Below are 20,295 nucleotides of genomic sequence, written 5' to 3'. Positions count from 1 at the left end.
GAATGATCATTTTAATCATTGTGTTTATGACGTTAAATAATAGCCCGATGGTCCTTATCAATTAACTTTCCAACGGACTAATGTAAAAGCGGGCGGAGCGGTGGAAAGCGCCGAAATTTTAAAACGTAATAAATATAAGAGCCTCGGTAGAGAGTATCATTTCGTTCCATTTGGAGTTGAAACTCTAGGTCCATGGGGTCCCAGCGCACATAAGTTGTTTGCAGAAATCGCGAAGCGTCTGGTTGACGTAACTGGTGACCGAAGAGCTGGCGGCTTTCTCGCACAACGTATCAGCATTGCGATACAGCGGGGAATCGGACCGCCAGCATCCTTGGTACAATGCCTCAAGGGCCTATTTTAGATTTAAGCTAGTTATTAATTTCGTTTACGTAGTACCACTGTATTAATCTTGTATGTAAATAAATTTGTATTATCTTTTAATACTAACTCGTTTCCTCGTCAGTTACCTCTGTATTTTATTATCTGTCTTTAAACTTGGCTGGAGAACTTAATTACTTTTTGGGTCATACACATTTTATAGTATGATTAACTCGTTCGCGTCTTTCCTGTAGACATCGCAAAGTAAAGGAACCTAAAGCTAGTTTTTATGTTGCACTATTACAGGCGGGATATTTTTTTTAGTAAGTACTTGAGACTCAAATAAGAAAAACAGGATAGGTATGTACCAGTCGTTAACTTTGTATTGTCCACAGAAGTGACCATTTTCTAAAATGTGTTGACCCTATCGTGTGTTTTATCATACACAGCTACATTTTTCAGTAGTTTAGTTAATTAAAAAGGTCCCTTACAAATTATTAGTCTATGAAGACCCGGATCAAGCTAACTCTGCACAAACTTGGCAAACACAAAGTGCACATATACTCTATTTTTTTTTGAAATAGTTTTTTAATCGGCTTTTCGTAAACGAATTTCGGTCGAATTGGCAGTACTTTTTTGATTGCATTTTCGGTTATTTGGCAGAGGGAAACGCTATCCTACTGCCACTTTGACAAACTTCCACGAATATGAAACAGAATAAAAATCTAGAAAATGTAAAGTACATGCAACCACCACCAACCTTCAATGCCACTCTTATCCGCAATTCCATCTTCAACCTCATCACTTTTCACGGCATGCTCGGCCACGGCATCCAACGCCTTATGCCCCATGCTCAAGAAATCTTCCACCATTCCCCTGCCCTTCCTTGTGGCATTCTCTCCAATGACCCAGGACTGCGTCCGTCCGAACGCCCGACCTTTCGGCTCCATCTCTTGCATCATCATGGGGTGGACTAGGTGGATCTTTGGGGGCTTTTGCTTTTTCTTTTTCATCTTCTTCTTTTTGTCTTGCCCGCCGGTGGAGATGGTTATGCTATCGATGCCGCCGCCCTCGTGATCATGTTTTCTGGACATCGCTCTGTGGGGTAATAGGGAAAATTAGCAGAAAATCACGATCAAAAGCCTTTAGCCACCCGTAGCGGAATCACACGCAGATTTAGGTGTTTATTAGTCTTTTCGGTACCCAAATTTGAGAATATTGATGAAATACAACCTATTTAAAATGGTACAGTCCTAAACTATCTGGAGGACATTTAGATCAGTACGGTTTCACTCACTATTATTTACACGACGTACAACCGCCGCGGACATTGGTGCCTGAGGAAGGATTCCCAAAGAATCCGAAACATGTCGCCAAAAGCGACTAAAAATAATAGTGAGTGAAACCGTACTGATCTATAGGTAAATATTTTGAAATATGTCTCACGATAGTTTAAGTTCGATTATCTATAGGACGTTTCAAAGCGATATTAGGCACAACAGGAAATAAGGCTCCGTTATAGTTTTAAAACGTTTAGTAACCTAAAATAACTTTGTCGCTAAAGCGTTGCAGATATTTTGTTCAATTAAATTTTGAAAAACATAAAATCAGCAACAAAAATTTGCTCATAAAACAACATTTGCCAGAAGGATCTGAAACCCTGGAATACTTTTCTAAATTATGATATAAGTAAGTATCTACAGTTTTCGTTAAAAAATATCTGGCACGGTCCAATTGGTCTACATATAGAGACATATATTACGTTTTTGTTAAGTTATTAGAGATCTGCTACTTTTAATGCAGATTTTCCAATTTACCCATTTGTTTTTTCCCAACTACTACGTACTTCCCATGTAGACGAAAAATATCCGTATCCCACATCAAAACCAGAAGGGCCATTAACAACATCATTGGCATGATCCACTAAACGTGACCTCTGACACCTGCAGACCGGTTCGTACAAACAGCAACATTACACTCTTAACACGTTTGCGGACGGTTAGTGACGTCATGTGGCAGGCCAACCACCAAAAAACTACGCGAATGTGTTAACTGTCCAACGGTGGACCTAATGCCTTTCGTAATAAGGTTTAGGAACTGTCAGTTAGGTAACAGTGTGAGCGATGGTACACTTCGTACAGTCGCCATCAGATATATCGGAGCGGTCAAGGCGCTCACAAATATCTGAACACGCCTCTATTGTCAAGGCGTTAGAGTGCGCGTTCAAATATTGTGAACACCTCGGCCGCTCCGATATATCTGATGGTGACTGTACATAATTCGTGCTCAGACGGTGAAAGTGAATGAAATGCGTCATGTGTGCGAGTTCGATTCTTTGATAAACAAATATGTCTTTCGCTTTTTACTGTGGTATTCATGCAAATCAGGCGTAGTAAGTCGCTGCCCCAAGATTACATGGTTCTATGTTACATTTTCAAGATAGTTGAAATTCGACTTAATGTCACTATGATAAAGTTCAAATTTCAGTTCGATAAAAGTGTAATATTGGGGCAGCGAAGTGTTGATTTACATCAGCAGTTGGAGTTTGTTCTCAATTAGCAACTCTTTTGTGTGTTATATTTTATGATACGAGTATCTCGAGCGTTTTGCTACCAATTTGTATTTATAAGCGCTAAACGTAGGAAACAGTGGCTCGGAAAAAATAGCCGGGTACAGTGGCTCAGTCAATCTAATTCCAACATGATAGAGGCGATATTGGGGCTACTGAGCCACTGTTCGAGCTGAGCAACTGTTTCCTGCCCTACCCTACCTATGTAGACTATGTGGTTACATATACACGGTGGCTAAAAAATAAGTGCATTCACGTTGCCAGGGAGGTTTTGTGATTATACTGAGCATCTTTTACTATGGGACCAACCCCGAAATCGCGAAAAAAAGTTGGCTGGTCCATTTTCTATGGGAGTGTAAATTATTTTTTCGCGATTTCGTGGTTGGTCCCATAGTAAAAGTTGCTCAGTATAATCCCAAAATCTCAATGCAAAATCAGCCTGTATATGTAACCGCATACTCCACATAGGTAGGGTAGGGTAGGAAACAGTTGCTCAGCTCGAACAGTGGCTCAGTCGCCCCAATATCGCCTCTATCATGTTGGAATTACCCGGATATTTTTTCCGAGCCACTGTTTCCTACCCTACCCTATAACTTTCAAATGTAGTGTCAATGAACATTGACATCATTACGTAAATATACTACACATACATTAACCGACTTAATAAAATGGAGCTAATGTGCTAACCAAACACTATTGTTTGAGTAGAAAAGAAAATTTCTCCAGTGACAGTGTCAAATTTCATTTCCGACGAACAAGCGCAAGTATTTGTAGAACGCAAGGAAAATTAGGTGTTGAATGACATACAGGATGACTTCGCACAGTAATTAAGGCCCCGTAGGTTCGTTTCCTCTCACTCTCACTGAGCGTAGGCGTGAGCGAGATGGATGTGCGTGCTCGGGACCGTGAATATCATGTTTGGAATATTAAATTTGTAAGTTTTAACAAACAAAAAAACCGGCCAAGTGCGAGCCGGACTCGCGCACGAAGGGTTCCGTACTATTACGGAAAAAAAACAGCAAAAAAAATCACGTTTGTTGTATGGGAGCCCCATTTAAATATGTATATTATTCTGTTTTTAGTATTTGTTGTTATAGCGCTGCGGCTACAGAAATGCAGCATCTGTGAAAATTTCAACGGTCTAGCTATCACGGTTCATGAGATACAGCCTGGTGACAGACAGACAGACGGACGGACAGACGGACAGACGGAGTCTTAGTAATAGGGTCCCGTTTTTACCCTTTGGGTACGGAACCCTAAAAAGCGGTATGACTTAAAAAAAAAAAAAAATTTACTATGATTTGTTGATAGTGACCCTGCCTACGAAGCCCCGGTCCCGGGTTTGAATTTCGTGGAGGGCATTTAAAATTTGTGTTTCTATCACTAATATTTGTTCCTGTATTATGGATGTTAATACTATTTATCTATTATATAAGTATAAACATCGACGCTTTTACTATGAAGCTACTGTTAAGGGGCTACCTGAGGTTTTCATCGATTTTTGACAAGTTTTGAATCGTATCTCCTACTTTTGCACTACATATAGAATTATAAGACAAGCGGCTATCGGTTCTTCAATCTTTTATCTCCATTTTTGTCTACCGGATTGTGAAAAAAATGAATACTTATTTATTTATGATTGTTTTAAACATTGTCTAAAAAAACACTTTTTTCGTATCTCGATTGCTGTGAAAGATCTTACTTATATGAAATCTACATATTTGCGTTCGTCTTAGATGTCTCTAAAAATTTGTCTAAGGTTTTAAACTAATTAACACAAAAGTTATGGCCAGAAAACCAGTTTTTTGGCCTTAAATTGTTCAACTTTGATGCCAAATATTTCGAAAACAATGAACTTTGAAGTAAATATGGGATACTATATTGCTAAAATCCGTTGCTGTTAATATGATAAGCTACAAAAAAACATTAGAAAACTAAGGGATTCAAATCGAAGGTCATTGGGGCATGGGATCCCCTTAAAAAACTAAAGAAAGATTGAATTGAATTGAATTGAACTACTGTTCCATAGAAAATATTTGACATATGATTCGCCTAAATGTATGAGACATTAGATTTTTTTTTGCGTATTCGGGATTAGCCCTGTAGTAAAAGTTGTTCTATATGACCTACATATTCACCCCTCAGAGTATGGCAACACATTGTTATCTGTCTGACCATATTCTGCGGGTTGAATAAATAACGGGCGTTTTCTAAAATAAATTTTGAAAACCAGATTCTCACAGATCCTGGTGTTTTTGGGTTCTTTCAACTCAGAATCACTAGCATATTTAATTCCGATGATTAAAAAAACGTCCCTTTGCGTGCACGACCACAGATAAAATAATGACTTAAATTTTGACAACCTTAAATAGCCATAAGGGATAGTACCATATATAAGAAAGGGATAGCATGATTCGACCCTGAACCGCTGTCAAACTTCGGTTTTGTAGGAAGTTCCCTGTACGGTAGTACTATTATTTATTCTGTGATATCAAAGATAGATATAGCTCCGTAATAGATGGATACAGTCTAAGGAAAAAACGTGCCTCGAAAATCAAGAAAATTTGATTCTTGTTCAGAGGGCGCTACTAGCTTTGGCCTACTGTCGTATAGATGGCGTTGACGGTTTCGTTTGTTATTTAACAATTTTAACGCATAGCAGTGAAAGAACATGGGTCAAAATCATAAAAATAATTAATGCAAATAAAAAAAGTCATTTATCCATATTTAAATACATTTTATCGTATTTTTATAAATCTTCATTTTTAGTTTTAAAGTGTGTCGACAGATGGCAGTGAATTTACTGGGGTTACAAAATTTACTATGACAGTACCGCTCTAGTATAAGTTACTCTATGGTGATATTATGTTTATATCAAAGAAAGCAGGATGTATATGTGGGCGAGAGAAACTCAAAGTAATTAATGCTCTACATGCGTAGCGTTTGACACTATTAGTCCACTCAGGTATAAAGAATCCTAAGCGGAGCGAACAGCTCCAAAGATAGGATCTTTTTGTATCACTTGGGTGCTGTGGTTTTCGTAATCAGTGGTCGTAATATGGGAAATGTGTGTAAATGGTAAGTTAGTAGTGTGATTGGTTTAATAAAAATGTAAGAAATCTTAGATATGTTGTCATAATTGCAGGTACGGAGGAAGTACCTATTCCTCATGATACCATTATTATCTAAAACTCATTTTTTTTAACATGGTCATTCACATTATAAATACTAATGAAATAGGGATGTTTACCGAAACCGAACCTTCGGTCGGCAATCAATCCGGTTTCATTCGGGCACTACTACCTACGTATATCCCGATCAAGCTACTATTGTCATTGAAATATACTAGTTGATCGAGTAAAATATGGAGTAAAATATATTTTAATGACTTAAATTCTGAGCTATTTCAATAATGTAATAACAACCATACCTATAACAGATTGACGCTTAAATATAAGGATATTAGAAATGGAACTTTCTTTTATAGGTTAAAAAAAAAAATTGTACAGAAGCAAGTACAAAATAGGTTTTGAAGTCCCTGACTTCTGAGCTAGGTAAAAACCTGTGTTACAGAAGTCAGTGTCCTCTCCCAGACAATGGAAACTGTATAGAAAACAGGAAATAATATATTATGGCTTATTAACTACATTTACACATTTACTTTTTAAATTTAAAGTAAATAATTTTATTATAAGGATTGTTTCAATGCTAAAAACAATACCTTTCTATGCAAGTTGTAACCAACAGTATCTTACCTAGCCACACCATGTTGCACGATATCCGCTAAAGAGGTAAGAGAGTCCTCTACCTCTTTCCCTAGTTTAGAGGGTAATTCCTCCATGGACCTGCCGGATGAACTGGCCTCAGCATCTGCCGCCGCTGTAATGAAAAACCTCTGGTTAGAGAAATATTTATGGTTCCTAGGATTCCGTACCCAAAGGGTAAAAACGGGGTCACTATTGTTTGACATAATTATTGAAAGTCATAATGTAATGGTTGTCATATTATCATTATTACATTATATTATAATATGTAGTTTTTACGTTGCTGGATTCGTCGATCTATGAACTCAAAACAAAAACGGCCGTTTTAACTTTAGACGCATAGATTGACGAATCCAGCAACCTAAAAACCATGGAGACTATATAAAGAAGCCAAATCTCTATGTATGAAAAGTATCCATCAAAAAACAGTAATTAGGCGGCGCCACCATACACCGAAATACTACCAAAAACAACCTACGTAATTTGGTCGGGTTATTTGTTGCCTTATATGGTTCATGTTATACTCATGTCCCAGAGCCTAACTAGCGCCACCGGAGAGATTAGGAACTATTATTTAAAGTTGAAAGCGGTCACTTTTGCAACAATTCTGCCATAAGAGATTGGCATCCTTTCTGTACCATCCATACTAAAAACTATTATACTGTATTCAAAAGGTACCTAAATACAAAATACAGTACGTAGCGGCCCCCTTTTTTGAATATCTATGGTTAATTTTAAATTATCACAGTTTTTAAAAAGCGAATTTCAAAAAATCTGTACGCAGTTTTGTTTCTTTTTAAAAATAAAATATTGTTTTTTTGAGCAAAATGAGCTAACTTAAGGTTTTAAGGCACTTTCCCTCCAGGGTCCATTCATTCTTTCCCAATTTCCACACTGTATATTTAAAAATTTTATTTAAATATTTTTTTTGTTAAATCAAAGATAAAAGGATAGAACAAGACATCAACGAACTTCATTTTAATTAAAAGCTCGTTGATGTATTTTGTTCTATCCTTTGGTTTTGTCAACTTAAATTAAACCGTCGCAAAATGTTAGGTTATGTGTGAAACGCTAACAAAATCTGTCATATTTGTTTACATTATTTCCAAGTTCTATTGACGACGACATTAAAATCAGCCTCCGATCTAGCTTTAATTATAGAGTAACTTATACTAGAGCGGTACTGTCATAGTAAATTTTGTAACCCCAGTAAATTCACTGCCATCTGTCGACACACTTTAAAACTAAAAATGAAGATTTATAAAAATACGATAAAATGTATTTAAATATGGATAAATGATTTTTTTTATTTGCATTAATTATTTTTATGATTTTGAGATTTTTGACCCATGTTCTTTCAGTGATATGTGTTAAAATTGTTAAATAACAAACGAAATAATCAACGCCCTCTATACGAGTGTAGGCCAAAGCTAGTAGCGCCCTCTGAACGAGAATCAAATTTTCTTGATTTTCGAGGCACGTTTTTTCCTTAGACTGTATACATCTATTACGGAGTTATATCTATCTTTGCTTTAATTAACATTAACCATTCAATAGAAACCTGCTAACATCAGGCTCCCATACTAACAATGCAGTGAAAGTGAAAACTTAAAGTTCCCACGAATATACTTTCAATTATTCCATGTATATCGATTTTTAATATTAGAACGCATGGTTTATGATAGCTTTCGAGTTGATTGTGTTAATTTGTAGTATTTAGTTTTTATTTTATTGTTATTGGCAGTAAGATAAATATTATGATTTTTCCCTTATAAATGCGGGTTATGTTAGAAAACGGATTTTCATCTGACTTCAATTTAATTTAAACGAAATTAATAACTAGCTTAAATCTAAAATAGGCCCTTGAGGCATTGTACCAAGGATGCTGGCGGCATTTCCCCGCTGTATCGCAAAGCTTTAAGCTAGTTATTAATTTCGTTTACGTAGTACCACTGTATATATCTTGTATGTAAATAAATGATTTCATTAATTTAATTTTGTTGGTATATTTACATTTATTTACCGATTGCTCTTATCGTAACAGATCGCAGTAGATTATATAAAAGTGGTTTAATATTTTTTTTTTATTTTTTTTTTATTATAAACTGATCGGCGATTGGCCCTAGTCACACCTAATGGAAAGTGAAGACAGGGCCTAAAATGGAGCTCACCGGTTCAGTAACAGCCTATTCACTCTTGTTTTAAAGAGACCGAGGTCATATGGATCAGGGAATACAGATGGCGGGAGCGCATTCCATTCCTTAGCCGTCCGTACCAAAAAGGAGGAGGCAAAACGTTTCGTCCGAACGAATGGAATGTGGACCACGAACGGGTGCATACGCTCCCCGCGCCTGGATGTCCGATGATGGAAAGGGGAAGGTGGGATCAGGTCGTGCAGTTCCTGTGCGCACTCCCCGAAATGTATCCGATAGATATTTGTTTTATTGTGTGTTTATATAATATTTATTTTTAATTTGGCAAGACTTCGATGGCAGTATTACAAATTTTTGATTTAATGGAAAAACAGAATAATTAAATTTGAAAATAAAGGATTGTAAATCTAAGAGTTTCGTAGCTGTTATTTTCACACCTACTATCCTCTACCATTAAACACTAAAGTTTACACGTAGAATAGAATAGAATAGTTTTTATTCGTAAACACACAGACAATTGACATACATTAAAAAAACATACTACCATAGAGTAACTTATACTAGAGCGGTACTGTCATAGTAAATTTTGTAACCCCAGTAAATTCACTGCCACCTGTCGACACACTTTAAAACTAAAAATGAAGATTTATAAAAATACGATAAAATGTATTTAAATATGGATAAATGATTTTTTTTATTTGCATTAATTATTTTTATGATTTTGACCCATGTCCTTGCACTGATATGTGTTAAAATTGTTAAATAACAAACGAAATAATCAACGCCCTCTATACGAGTATAGGCCAAAACTAGTGGCGCCATCTGATCGAGAATCAAATTTTCTTGATTTTCGAGGCACGTTTTTTCCTTAGACTGTATCCATCTATTACGGAGTTATATCTATCTTTGATACTGCTTTGATACTACATAGTGAAAATAAAGTGTCACGAAATGGCCCCATCTCAGCATACTGCTGGCGACTCCCAGCGCATAAGTGTTATCAGTTATCATTAGTATTTGTGCCGTTTTCAATCAAAAGGGTACTTATTGTCGCTTGTCAATACGGCGCTATTTTCTTAAAGCTTCAATTTGAAATCAACCTTATCGACAACCGGCAATGTGGTACCTTTTAGTTGAAAACGTCACATTTAATCGTATCACATATCTTAGCTGGTATTGTCTTCAAAGCAAAAGAAAAGCTCCAAAACAAATAAAGGCATACGATTTGTTTATGTGACACACTGTATTTATATTTTTATATATATTTTTTCTTTTATGTGATACGCCCACAGCTGTGACCTAAAAAGGCAGTAATTAATTTTCTCTTAAGAGTCATCTTCCCTAAATTGATAAGTCAGCTTTCCAAAAACGTTAATCTCACCGAATTTTTACATGTCGGTCATGAGGTCTCCCATAAGGGCCATAAGGCCCATAAGTCAAGTTTGGGCCAAAACGGAACCAGTATTGTGGGTGAAAGTGTGGATAAGATTTTGATTAATCTAGCGTTTTTAAATTATACTTTTGAATAGAAACAAACTATCGTGTTATTAGAAATTAGTTTCACTTTGAAGATTATATATGTATAGGTAGTATGGAGAAATGAAGTTCTGAATAACAATTAGAATCAGGCGGAACTTTACGAAAATCCATATTAATTCGAAATCAATCGCGCCGAGTTATATATTTTTGGTGGTGGTTTGTTATATTTAGGTATTTGCGTATTTATTTTTGCGGTGGGAGGGTGAAATCATTATTTGTATGAAAATATACGTACTTAAGTATGTGTATAACGGCTTAGCTTAATTGACTAGCACGTGATTATTTCGCGGATTAGCAAAGTAATATTTTTGTTTCAATAGGGAGTATGACTGCAATGTTCAACCGCCAAAGTGCAGCACTAGTGCACGTACTAAACCATAGACTACCTTACTTATACAAAGTAGGCTTAAACAGTTTTTTAACAAGTTTTCACTATGACATTGATGCATCAAGGCGGTTTGTTTACAGGTGGCCTACCGTGAATCGCGAAAATCTAAATTTAGTTATCTGCCTTTCTATCGATCGAATAGGCAAGAGTAAAAGAGGGGCAGAAACCGAACTTTCGATTTTCGTGTTTCGCGGTAGGCCCTGTGATTGTCCTAGTGACACCCTCTACGCAGTTTTGTGTAATATTCTCTATTGAAGGAGTTCTGAGACTGAATCGAGAAGCTGGTAGCTTTGGAATTGAATAAAACAGCTGTATTTAGTGCCCTGGCACCGGATTCACCTAGTGACAATTGTCACTTGACAATGACAATTCGTACATTGCTGGTTCAACAAGTAAAATAGGGCCATTGTGCTAGTTTTCGTCCAGCTCCAGTTTTCGTCCACTTGAAATTTGTATATAAACCTACATCTATTAAAATTCACCCCTCGGTAAGGTGCCGTAGATGCTGGCAGCATTACCCCGCTGAATTGCAATACTAATAAATCAATTAATCTATTAAATCTAATCTAATCTAATCTTTAATCTAATCTATTAAATCACATTTACAATCGGGTCTATCGCGAATTTATTTTGTTACCTTTATTTACCGACGTTTCGACACAGGTTTCACTGGTCGTGGTCGCGGCCAACTGATGTAGCAAATTCGCGATAGACCCGATTGTAAATGTGATTTAATATGTGTTCAAAACGCGAAAGTTGTAAATGTACATGAACTTACATCGCTGCACAAATGTGGATGGATGGATTAGGCGTTTTGTCTGCTCGTTTGCCTCCAATATTATAAAAAAATATCGTCACTTAGCTAGCCCCAGTATATAGTATTGTTTATAGAAAAGAGGCGTAAAAAAGTATAATACCCGTGCGATATGCCCTGGAAATCCGGAATCAGTTCTTTTATTTTCTCATTAATCTAATTCCCATTAATATGGAGTTTAGTAGCACCTGAGAATTATATACAATTTTTGTTACAATTTTTAATCTTATCGATATATCGATCGTGAGATTTATTTCGATCATGTCAACTTATATATTTATCTAATATCGGAACTCGTTGACGTTTGAATTAAGAACAATGGATATTTTGCCACTTTAATAGCTTTGAGATTAGAAAATTGGTTGCCACGGTCTGGGTCAATGAAATTGGGAATTTCTGGTTAAGTAGTATTTCCGTGTATTGTGATGATCTGATGATACATTATCTTATCTTATGGTTTTCGGGGGCCCTGATACACTTCAACCCATAGGGATCTTTTGTGCAGTGCCCCCTAAGAAAATTCCGTCCGCTACTCAAGAGCTTTTCCCACCATTTCCATACGCCGGATGATGGAGCTCATGGCTAGCGTTTTGAATTCCTTTGGTTCCAGATAGCCTGTTCCAAAGTCCTTCAAAAAATTTATAAAGGGAAAACAACAGGTGGCCTTATCGCTAAAAAGCGATCCCTTCAAGAGAACCTTTAGAATAGGAGAAGGTACCTAACCTTTAGGTATCTTATGTATTTAGACACAATTGAATGACTCTATTTCAATCTATTTAAAATATCCTAATAATCTATTTATAATTTAGCGAGTTTGCTGGAAACTCGAAATACCTAACAGCCTTAAAAATGTGTTCAATTTTAAAACATCGTGCATAATGCACATATAAAAAAGTATTAGGTATGTTTAATATTTGCTCGCAATGTTGGTATTAAATATGATTGTCTGTAAAGTCGGTTTACGGACAATAATTTTGCGTGATAACTGGTGATAACGTCATAAGAAAACGTAACGTTACCATGGAGATCTGTCCACAACGTTACCATGGAGATCTGTCCACAACGTGACACTTTCGTGCATGCTACCGTCGTTCATCGATTTATAAGACGTTATCACGTCAAAAATTTACGAGAAATTGTAATTAAATATTCGCTCGTAAATATCACGTTTTATTGTAGTTAATGTAAAAATTAAAATTACGAGTGTAAAACTATTCTATCTACTATTTTTTTACCGAAGACAATACTACTATTTTATCTGTTATTTATGGTTATTGAATTGGACATTAACATTGCGTGTTGATCTTTTTATGCATGTTTTATGTATTTTACGCACGCTCTATTTACTCATTAATTTACTGTTTGTATGGACTATTTGTGATACATCAGGGTCATACACATTTTTGACCGAGCGTTAGCGAAGGTCTCCTTTTCAGCTTGGGGAAAAATGGTTTCGTATGTCCGGATGTTTTCCTCTGCAGGTCGTATTTTCTCAACCGATTCTCGTGAAATTTTGGGAGCAGGTTCAGTATGTACTTTAGTTAGATTTTTTCTGTAGTTTCGTTTTTTGGATAATGTTCTATCTAAATGGCAGAAATTGGCATAAATAACTTGCCAGTAGGGTCTATGGTACTTCAGACCATTGTCTTTTTTTTAAGCTTATCGCGAGGTATGATTGTTACCTCATTGAGAATCAAATACTCTCTGATATCTCTTTTCATATTTGTCTAAATGACAGTACGTGACATTAATGTACAGTAAGCCGCAGAGATAACTGACCCCCTGCATAGAAACCTGTTGGCAAGGGGGGTCAGTTACATCTGCAGCTTACTACAAAGATTGGCATTTCGCTTACGGCCTGGGAACCACTTTCGTTTCTTATCTCGCCATTTAACATGTCATGATGTCAATGTCTTAGCTTCGTGCAGTGTTGTTTAGTAATTGAGAGAAATTTGACATGATAATGATATTTGTATCTGTAAGACAGATGTTACTAAGAGTATCTTTTAACTATTTAAATGTCTATGACGCCTCATTGTTGCGCCATGTAATAAAAACCTATTATGTAGGTATTATTAAGTCCTGGAGTCGTTAAAATAACAATAATTAGAGAACGGTGTTAGTCTGTGTCAGATTTAGGGATGAAAATTACCGGAGTGATGACAGTGTCAATGCCATAAACAAACACATTAGACATGCAACCTTAACCTACCTGTTTAAATTCCTAATGAAGTATATTGAAAAATACATTGTTTTTTTCGAAAGAAACTTGAAAAAAAACGAGTCGTTTTGAAATTTTCCCGGTTTTTTCAACGCTGGTATAGACGATAAATATCAGTGTTTGTATAAGAACATTCCTCTGAAACCTTAAATGACGCGATTAAGCGCGTATTTTTTTTTGTATAAAATTGTGTGATATAAATGGTACAATAAAAGCTAACTATGTTATCTCTTTTCGAAGTTATCTGAAGGGCCTACAATATGGAATACTCTAAAGAATTAGAAAAAGATAATTCTTTCACATCTCATATGACACCCCTTCAGTTATATACGGCCTAGGATGCGGTAATAGTTTATTGTCAGTAGGACTGTATGTTTGTGTTGCTAACGCAACATTTTATTTGTATAATGCAGTAGCTAAACGCAGCCGTCGGGCTCGCTTACTATGCGGAGGCTTATTTAAATGCACCAATAGGATCGCTCAACATAACCTGTATCGCGGCCAATTAGAGGCACCTACATTTAGACTACCTTTTTACCATTCAAAATTAGCTTAATCACTTTCGCATCAGCCTCCATACTATTACCACCACTTCTACACCATTTAACCGTTTTTGTCAACTGTACCTTGTAAAGTAACCAGCACCTATTAATTATAAGTTTACTTCAAATCGAAGTCTTTTTATTTGTCGTCGAGACCTGCACGGCGGCTACAGTTTGTTTGTCATCAAACAGCCGTGGGGAACACGCCTAAGGAGCACACCTCAAGTAATATAATGTAATTATAATATCCTCCACCTCATACTAGCGTCTTTTGAGCGTCGGTGTCTAATCAGTGCTATGGAAAATGGCGTCGCTGCCCAGTTGCACCAACTATGGACGGTATAGAAAGGACGACAATCTCTTATGGCAGAACTATTGCAAAAGTGACCAGCTTTCAGCTGTAAATAATAGTTCCTAATCTCTCCGGTGGCGCTAGTTAGGCTCTGGGACATGAGTATAACATGAACCATATAAGGCAACAAATAACCCGACCAAATTACGTAGGTAGTTTTTGGTAGTATTTCGGTGTATGGTGGCGCCGCCTAATTACTGTTTTTTGATGGACACTTTTCATACATAGAGATTTGGCTCCTTTATATAGTCTCCATGGCGCCAACGTTGCGTCGAGCTGCTGCCATAGAGTTGACTAAATGCCGCCGCTTGGGAGACGTTAGTGTCGGGTGGCCTTTATCTTATAACAGAGCCGTTATGGCAATATTAGTTAGAGATCGGGTGACGTACGGGTTGGATTAGTTGACAGCTATCTCGTTAATGGTACGTTCTCGTTTGGGTCGCAGTGTCCTTATTATTTACAGTATAACTATTTACGTTTTACTATGTTTCATCCGTGAGATCAAACTAACACTTTGCCTAGTCGAAACCGAACCGGTCTGGCCTAGTGGGTAGTGACCCTGCCTGTGAAGCCGATGGTCCTGGGTTCGAATCCCGGTAAGGGCACTTATTTGTGCGATGAGCACAGATATTTGTTTCTGAGTCATGGGTGTTTTCTATGTATTTAAATATTTATATATTATATATATCGTTGTCTGAGTACCCATAACTCTAACCTCCTTGGGCTTACCGTGGGACTTAGTCAATCTGTGTAAGAATGTCCTATAATAATTAATAAATTTTACTACTTATTTTAAAATATTTAAAGAAGGCTATGTATATATTACCCCGGATAATATTATATGATTTATTCTACACTAACGAACTGTGCCTACTGCGTTAAGCCTAGCTAAATACATTATTATTTATCAAAAATGTTATCATTAGCTCACCTACGTTTTCAAAACTTGTACAAAAAGTTTACATTGTCATTTTAGACCAGTAAGTACTACACTTAATTATACATCGTTAACGTACGCATTAAGGATGACTCACCATAGACCGGGCCGGGGCCGAGCAGGCGCTTCCGGCGCTTCGTTCTATGAAAAGCACCAAGTGTTTTGAAATGACTATATAGTTACAGACGTCAATATTCTCTTGCGTCTGATGCCAAAAGATGAATAACATGTACGGCTACTCTTCTGTTTACTCTCTTTCACAGTTTTACACGCACATAACTAAGTCATACATACATACACAACACACATACCTTCACATTAACACTTTCACTTATTTACACCTTTACTGAGACCCTTTTTAACTTGAAGTGAATATTAAAAAATATTTTTTTTTGATCACCGATCAGCCGTCATAGAAAATGACATGTAGAACGCCTCGGCCCGGGCACGGCCCGGTCTAGCGTGAGTCATCCTTTATGCGTACTATATTAGGTGACAGCTATCTTGTTAGTACACTCTCGTGTGCATCAAGGTATCCATATTGTTAAGCAGTACGTCAAAGTGGATAAAGAAAAAGTAGGTAAATTATTTTAATTCAATGATCCTTCGAAAATAACTTATGGTTTCGGACCAAGCTAACTCTGCATGGCATTTGCAAGGGCAACGTGTGTCATCATTCATGTATTTTTTAATAAAAATATGGTGTTTCAAATGACACTCTCTCATTTTGTTGTGTTCAGTGCAAAGTTAGCTTCGAAGGTGTCTATCAGTTCTGGGAGCCGTGTCTCAAAAACTTGTAGCTTGTAATACAAGTGGAAGTCCCTTTCTAACAAAAGCTGTCAAAAAGTGACATCCGCTTGTATTACAAGTTACAAGCTTTTGAGAAACGTTCCCCTGTACGCTACGTTGTAAATATAATCCAAACGTGATACCATCTTAACTTATATGTGTTTACCGCGTTTCAATCTATTTTCTTTACATACAAAGTTCTGCACTGATATATATATTTCAGGTTTAGGTTACCAAAATGTTACGGATACCTATTTGCTTTAAAGACTGCGCTTAACAAAACTAGTTAGTTAGATCAAGACAAGGCTGCCACGATTTTGATAGCACACGCAGTAAAATTATGCCGTATAAATAACACTTACACTGAAAGTTTAATAAAAATTTGACTTGTGTGTTTGTCTTAACGTTGCCTCTTAATATAAAATAGCACAATAACGACTGCAGGGATCTAATAGGTACCCGAACGAGCTCGCATGAGAAATTTATTGTTCTTGATCAAATGATCAGTTTACTGTGCAAGGTGGAAAGCGCAAGCAAGGCGGCCAGTTCTTACGGTTCAAAGATGTGCTGAAACGGCATATGAAGAGAGCTCATAGATTAGGTAGAATAGAGCCAACGACATGGGAGAGCCTAGCCAGTGACCGTCCACGTTGGAGGCATATTGTGCAGACGCAGGTGCCTCAGTTTGAAGCTGAGCGGCGCACAGAACTCGACGCTAAGCGCGACGAGCTAAAGGCCAGACCACCTGTGGCCATACTTTACAATTATGTCGGTGCTGACCTGCAGCGAGCGTAGTCGCACATTCGCTGCTATGTCAGTCACCTTAAAGCGCACCAGCGGCGCTCTCAGCATTAGAACGCAGTCACTGTGGCCGAAATCGGCTAGGAAATGATGATGATGATTGTGCCCCCTATATTGGGTAGGACGACATTATATTGATTTAAACATTTTAAACTAATACGTTTTTCACTCATAATTTTAAACTTTTTTTTTTTTTTTTTTCGCCATTTAATCTGTAAACACAACTTTAGAATTTACAATTTAATTTTAAACTAACATGGGACTTAATCGCGTAAAAACTTACGTTTATTTATGGTCTGACGTTTCGAACGTGACGTTACGTTCGTGGTCACAGGCAAACTCACGTTCGAAACGTCGGGCCATAAATAAACGTAAGTTTTTACGCGATTAAGTCCCGTGTTCGTTTAAAATTATAGGATGACATTGTTAGTAAGTCTGATCTGGGTTCTATGAATTTGTTTTGTATATCTACATTGTAAAACTGGCAACGTACTGTTCTTTATCTGTCAACTGTGCCCCCTATATCGGGTAGGATGACAGCTATGGGTATAACCGCATGCGGTCGCGCCATTACGCTGCGGTCGGGTTCAATTCCAGCGCGCACGCTTCCGTCAAGAAAGCGGTATGCGCATACTTATGCGCTCTTTTTAATTAATATTATTTTTTATATGGAAAATGTTTGTCACCCATGGCTTTTACGTAGTAAGCTGACGATTTTTTAAATAATTTTATTGATAAAGGATGGTAACCACCGGTTTTTGATAAACATTGTGATACATAATTACAATGTAATAAAAAATATGTAATTTATACAAGTTTAACCCTATTCTTTATTTAATTTATTTGTTGATTAATTGGACTTAATCACGATAAATCATAAGGTAGAATTTCTTTAAGTTGGACCTGTTTGTTCATTTAAGAATTTTGCCTATTACATAAGTTTTTTTTATTTTATAATTAGGTATAATTACAACATCCTTACCTTGCCAACTCCTCCTCTGTTTATCAACCTCTTCATCCCAAGAGTCCAAAATCTTTCCCGCCTTAAGCTTCGCACAATTCCAAGCATCATCTTCTCCCAAACAGTCAAAAATAGACATAAAACTGGGCGCCAAATTCTTCCCCAAACCCATAACAAAGTCATAGGATCTTTCTAGCAAACTTGCACTTCCGACCCTACAAAAAACTACGAATAAAATTAAAATTAAACTTTTCGCCGCCATTTTGGACCGCGCGCGATGCTTTCTCGGTCCTTCTCAAGGTTAAACTAAGCGAGCCACAGAGTCGCAAGCCATTTTATATGAACCTACTTTCTTCCACTGTAAAGAACCTAACATATCTACGCATGCGTACGTTCCATTGCGCGCTTTGATCGAGCAACTTTTTTTAAATTTTCATAATGGCGTCGATGGATAAGGTTATGAGTTTTACCGGTTTTGTAAATTTAGTATTTACGACTTTTTCTTTTTAGTGTCCCGTGCTATACCTATAATTGGGAAATCACTTAGGTATGGTGCCTTTATTGGGAAATGTAGAAAGTGGTATTAGCATAGTTATACTCACATTTTGTCGTCGAATGATCAAATTAGGTATTCTGTTGGCGTTTCGCCTCTGTTGTCGCGAAGTAATATTGTGTCAGGATAAATTTTGAGTAAAATTTGTAATACGCCAGATACGTTTAACGAGTCAAAAAACCGGAAAGGTACGTATTTAGTTAGCCCTTAAAGTGGCAGAGACCCAGCTTCCGGACAATTACGTCAATTAAATTTGAAATTTGATTAATTATAATAAAATCGAATACAGTATGTATGCAAAGCCTGACCAGTAATATATGATCATTGTCAAGAGGGCGCTGTTATTCTCATGTATAGGGTGACAGTTCAGTATAGTATGAAAAAATTAGTTCCAGTTGGTTCCAGTGAAATTCCGCAGCATGGCGCGTGATCATATATTCCTGGTCAGCCTTTATAATACATTTTATGACGGAACTCTATGCGCTAGAACTTGAGTAGTCACGCATAGTGATTTTAGTCGTAAAAACCGGATAAACGATTAATTACTCGTTGAATTAATAAGTGTCCCAGTTTTCTCTCACGAGTCTACATATATATATCTGTAGGCATATTATGGATCACTTTATCCACGTGATAAAATAACTCGCTGGCTGCGGGATAGAAAGTGACGGAGACCGCTTTATCACGCTGTCACGTTGATAAGAACGACCGTCAAATCCGTACTGTAGGGCTAAGATGGTCGGTTTTTTATTTTATGCCTGTCACGTTCTAACAAGTATGTAAGTAATATTGTCTTCGGTTACCGCGATAGTTACTCATGAAATAAAACTATGAAAACGGATTATATCGCGTATATTGAATTTATAATTCATCCCGACGTTTCGAACTCTTTACAGCGTTCGTGGTCAACGGGTGACTGAGGAAAAATTACAAAATGCAAAAATACCCACATACTAAAAAAATAATGAACAATCATAGACTACAAACTTTAAGGCTGGTTGTACATGCAAAATCGGTTCATAAGGCTAGTTATACACTATAATTATTTTTCAAGTAAAGATATATATTATATACGCGATAAAAACTATGCCGGCTCCAACCCTACACCACGGACCCGAGAAGATTTAATTCCCTCCTAAATTGTAGGAGGGTATCCCAATATGGGACCGGCAACAAACTCGGCGGGACACATCTTTTCAAAACATCAGAATGTCCAGCATCATCCAACACTACGGTCTCACAGTCTATGTCTCGCTTGCTCCTTTATCAGGTGGACTACAGGATCCCAAGCTGGTGGTAGAGAAAAGCCATCTTCCCTATTAAAGTTTGGATATTTCTTAATCTCAATGGCCTCGCGCAGCATTCTGGGTATGTAACGCTTCTCCTTGGCAAGAACCAGAGGCTTATCAAACTTGATTGAGTGATTGGCTTTATCCATGACATGCTCACAGACAGCAGACCTAGGTCGACGGTGCTTGACATCAGCTATGTGTTCCTTCACCCGAGTGGAAATGCTCCGTTTCGTCTGCCCGACATATGATAGGCCACACTCACAGTCCAGCCTGTACACTCCTGCAGTCTGTAGAGGGGTATT

The 20,295-nt window shown here is 37.1% G+C and overlaps 1 protein-coding gene and 1 long non-coding RNA gene across 2 annotated transcripts in view; one reads left to right on the top strand and one right to left on the bottom strand.

Moving 5' to 3' along the window:
* Positions 1-18,854, bottom strand: part of LOC134752849 (uncharacterized) — a 40,768-nt gene extending 21,914 nt beyond the window's left edge. The window contains exons 1-3 of the mRNA XM_063688614.1: positions 18,170-18,854; positions 6,643-6,766; positions 1,079-1,416 (exon numbers count right to left, since the gene is read on the bottom strand). Of these exons, the coding sequence (XP_063544684.1) occupies positions 1,079-1,416; positions 6,643-6,766; positions 18,170-18,410 (703 nt within the window). The 5' untranslated portion in view covers positions 18,411-18,854. The remainder of the gene's footprint in view (positions 1-1,078; positions 1,417-6,642; positions 6,767-18,169) is intronic.
* Positions 1-20,295, top strand: part of LOC134752938 (uncharacterized) — a 126,582-nt gene that overhangs the window by 80,457 nt on the left and 25,830 nt on the right. The window lies entirely within an intron of this gene.

This window comes from Cydia strobilella, chromosome 25 (genome assembly GCF_947568885.1).
Source record: "Cydia strobilella chromosome 25, ilCydStro3.1, whole genome shotgun sequence".
Taxonomy (NCBI): Eukaryota; Metazoa; Arthropoda; class Insecta; order Lepidoptera; family Tortricidae; genus Cydia; species Cydia strobilella.
Note: the sequence above shows the minus strand (reverse complement) of the source record. Positions and strands in the feature narration are given on the sequence as shown.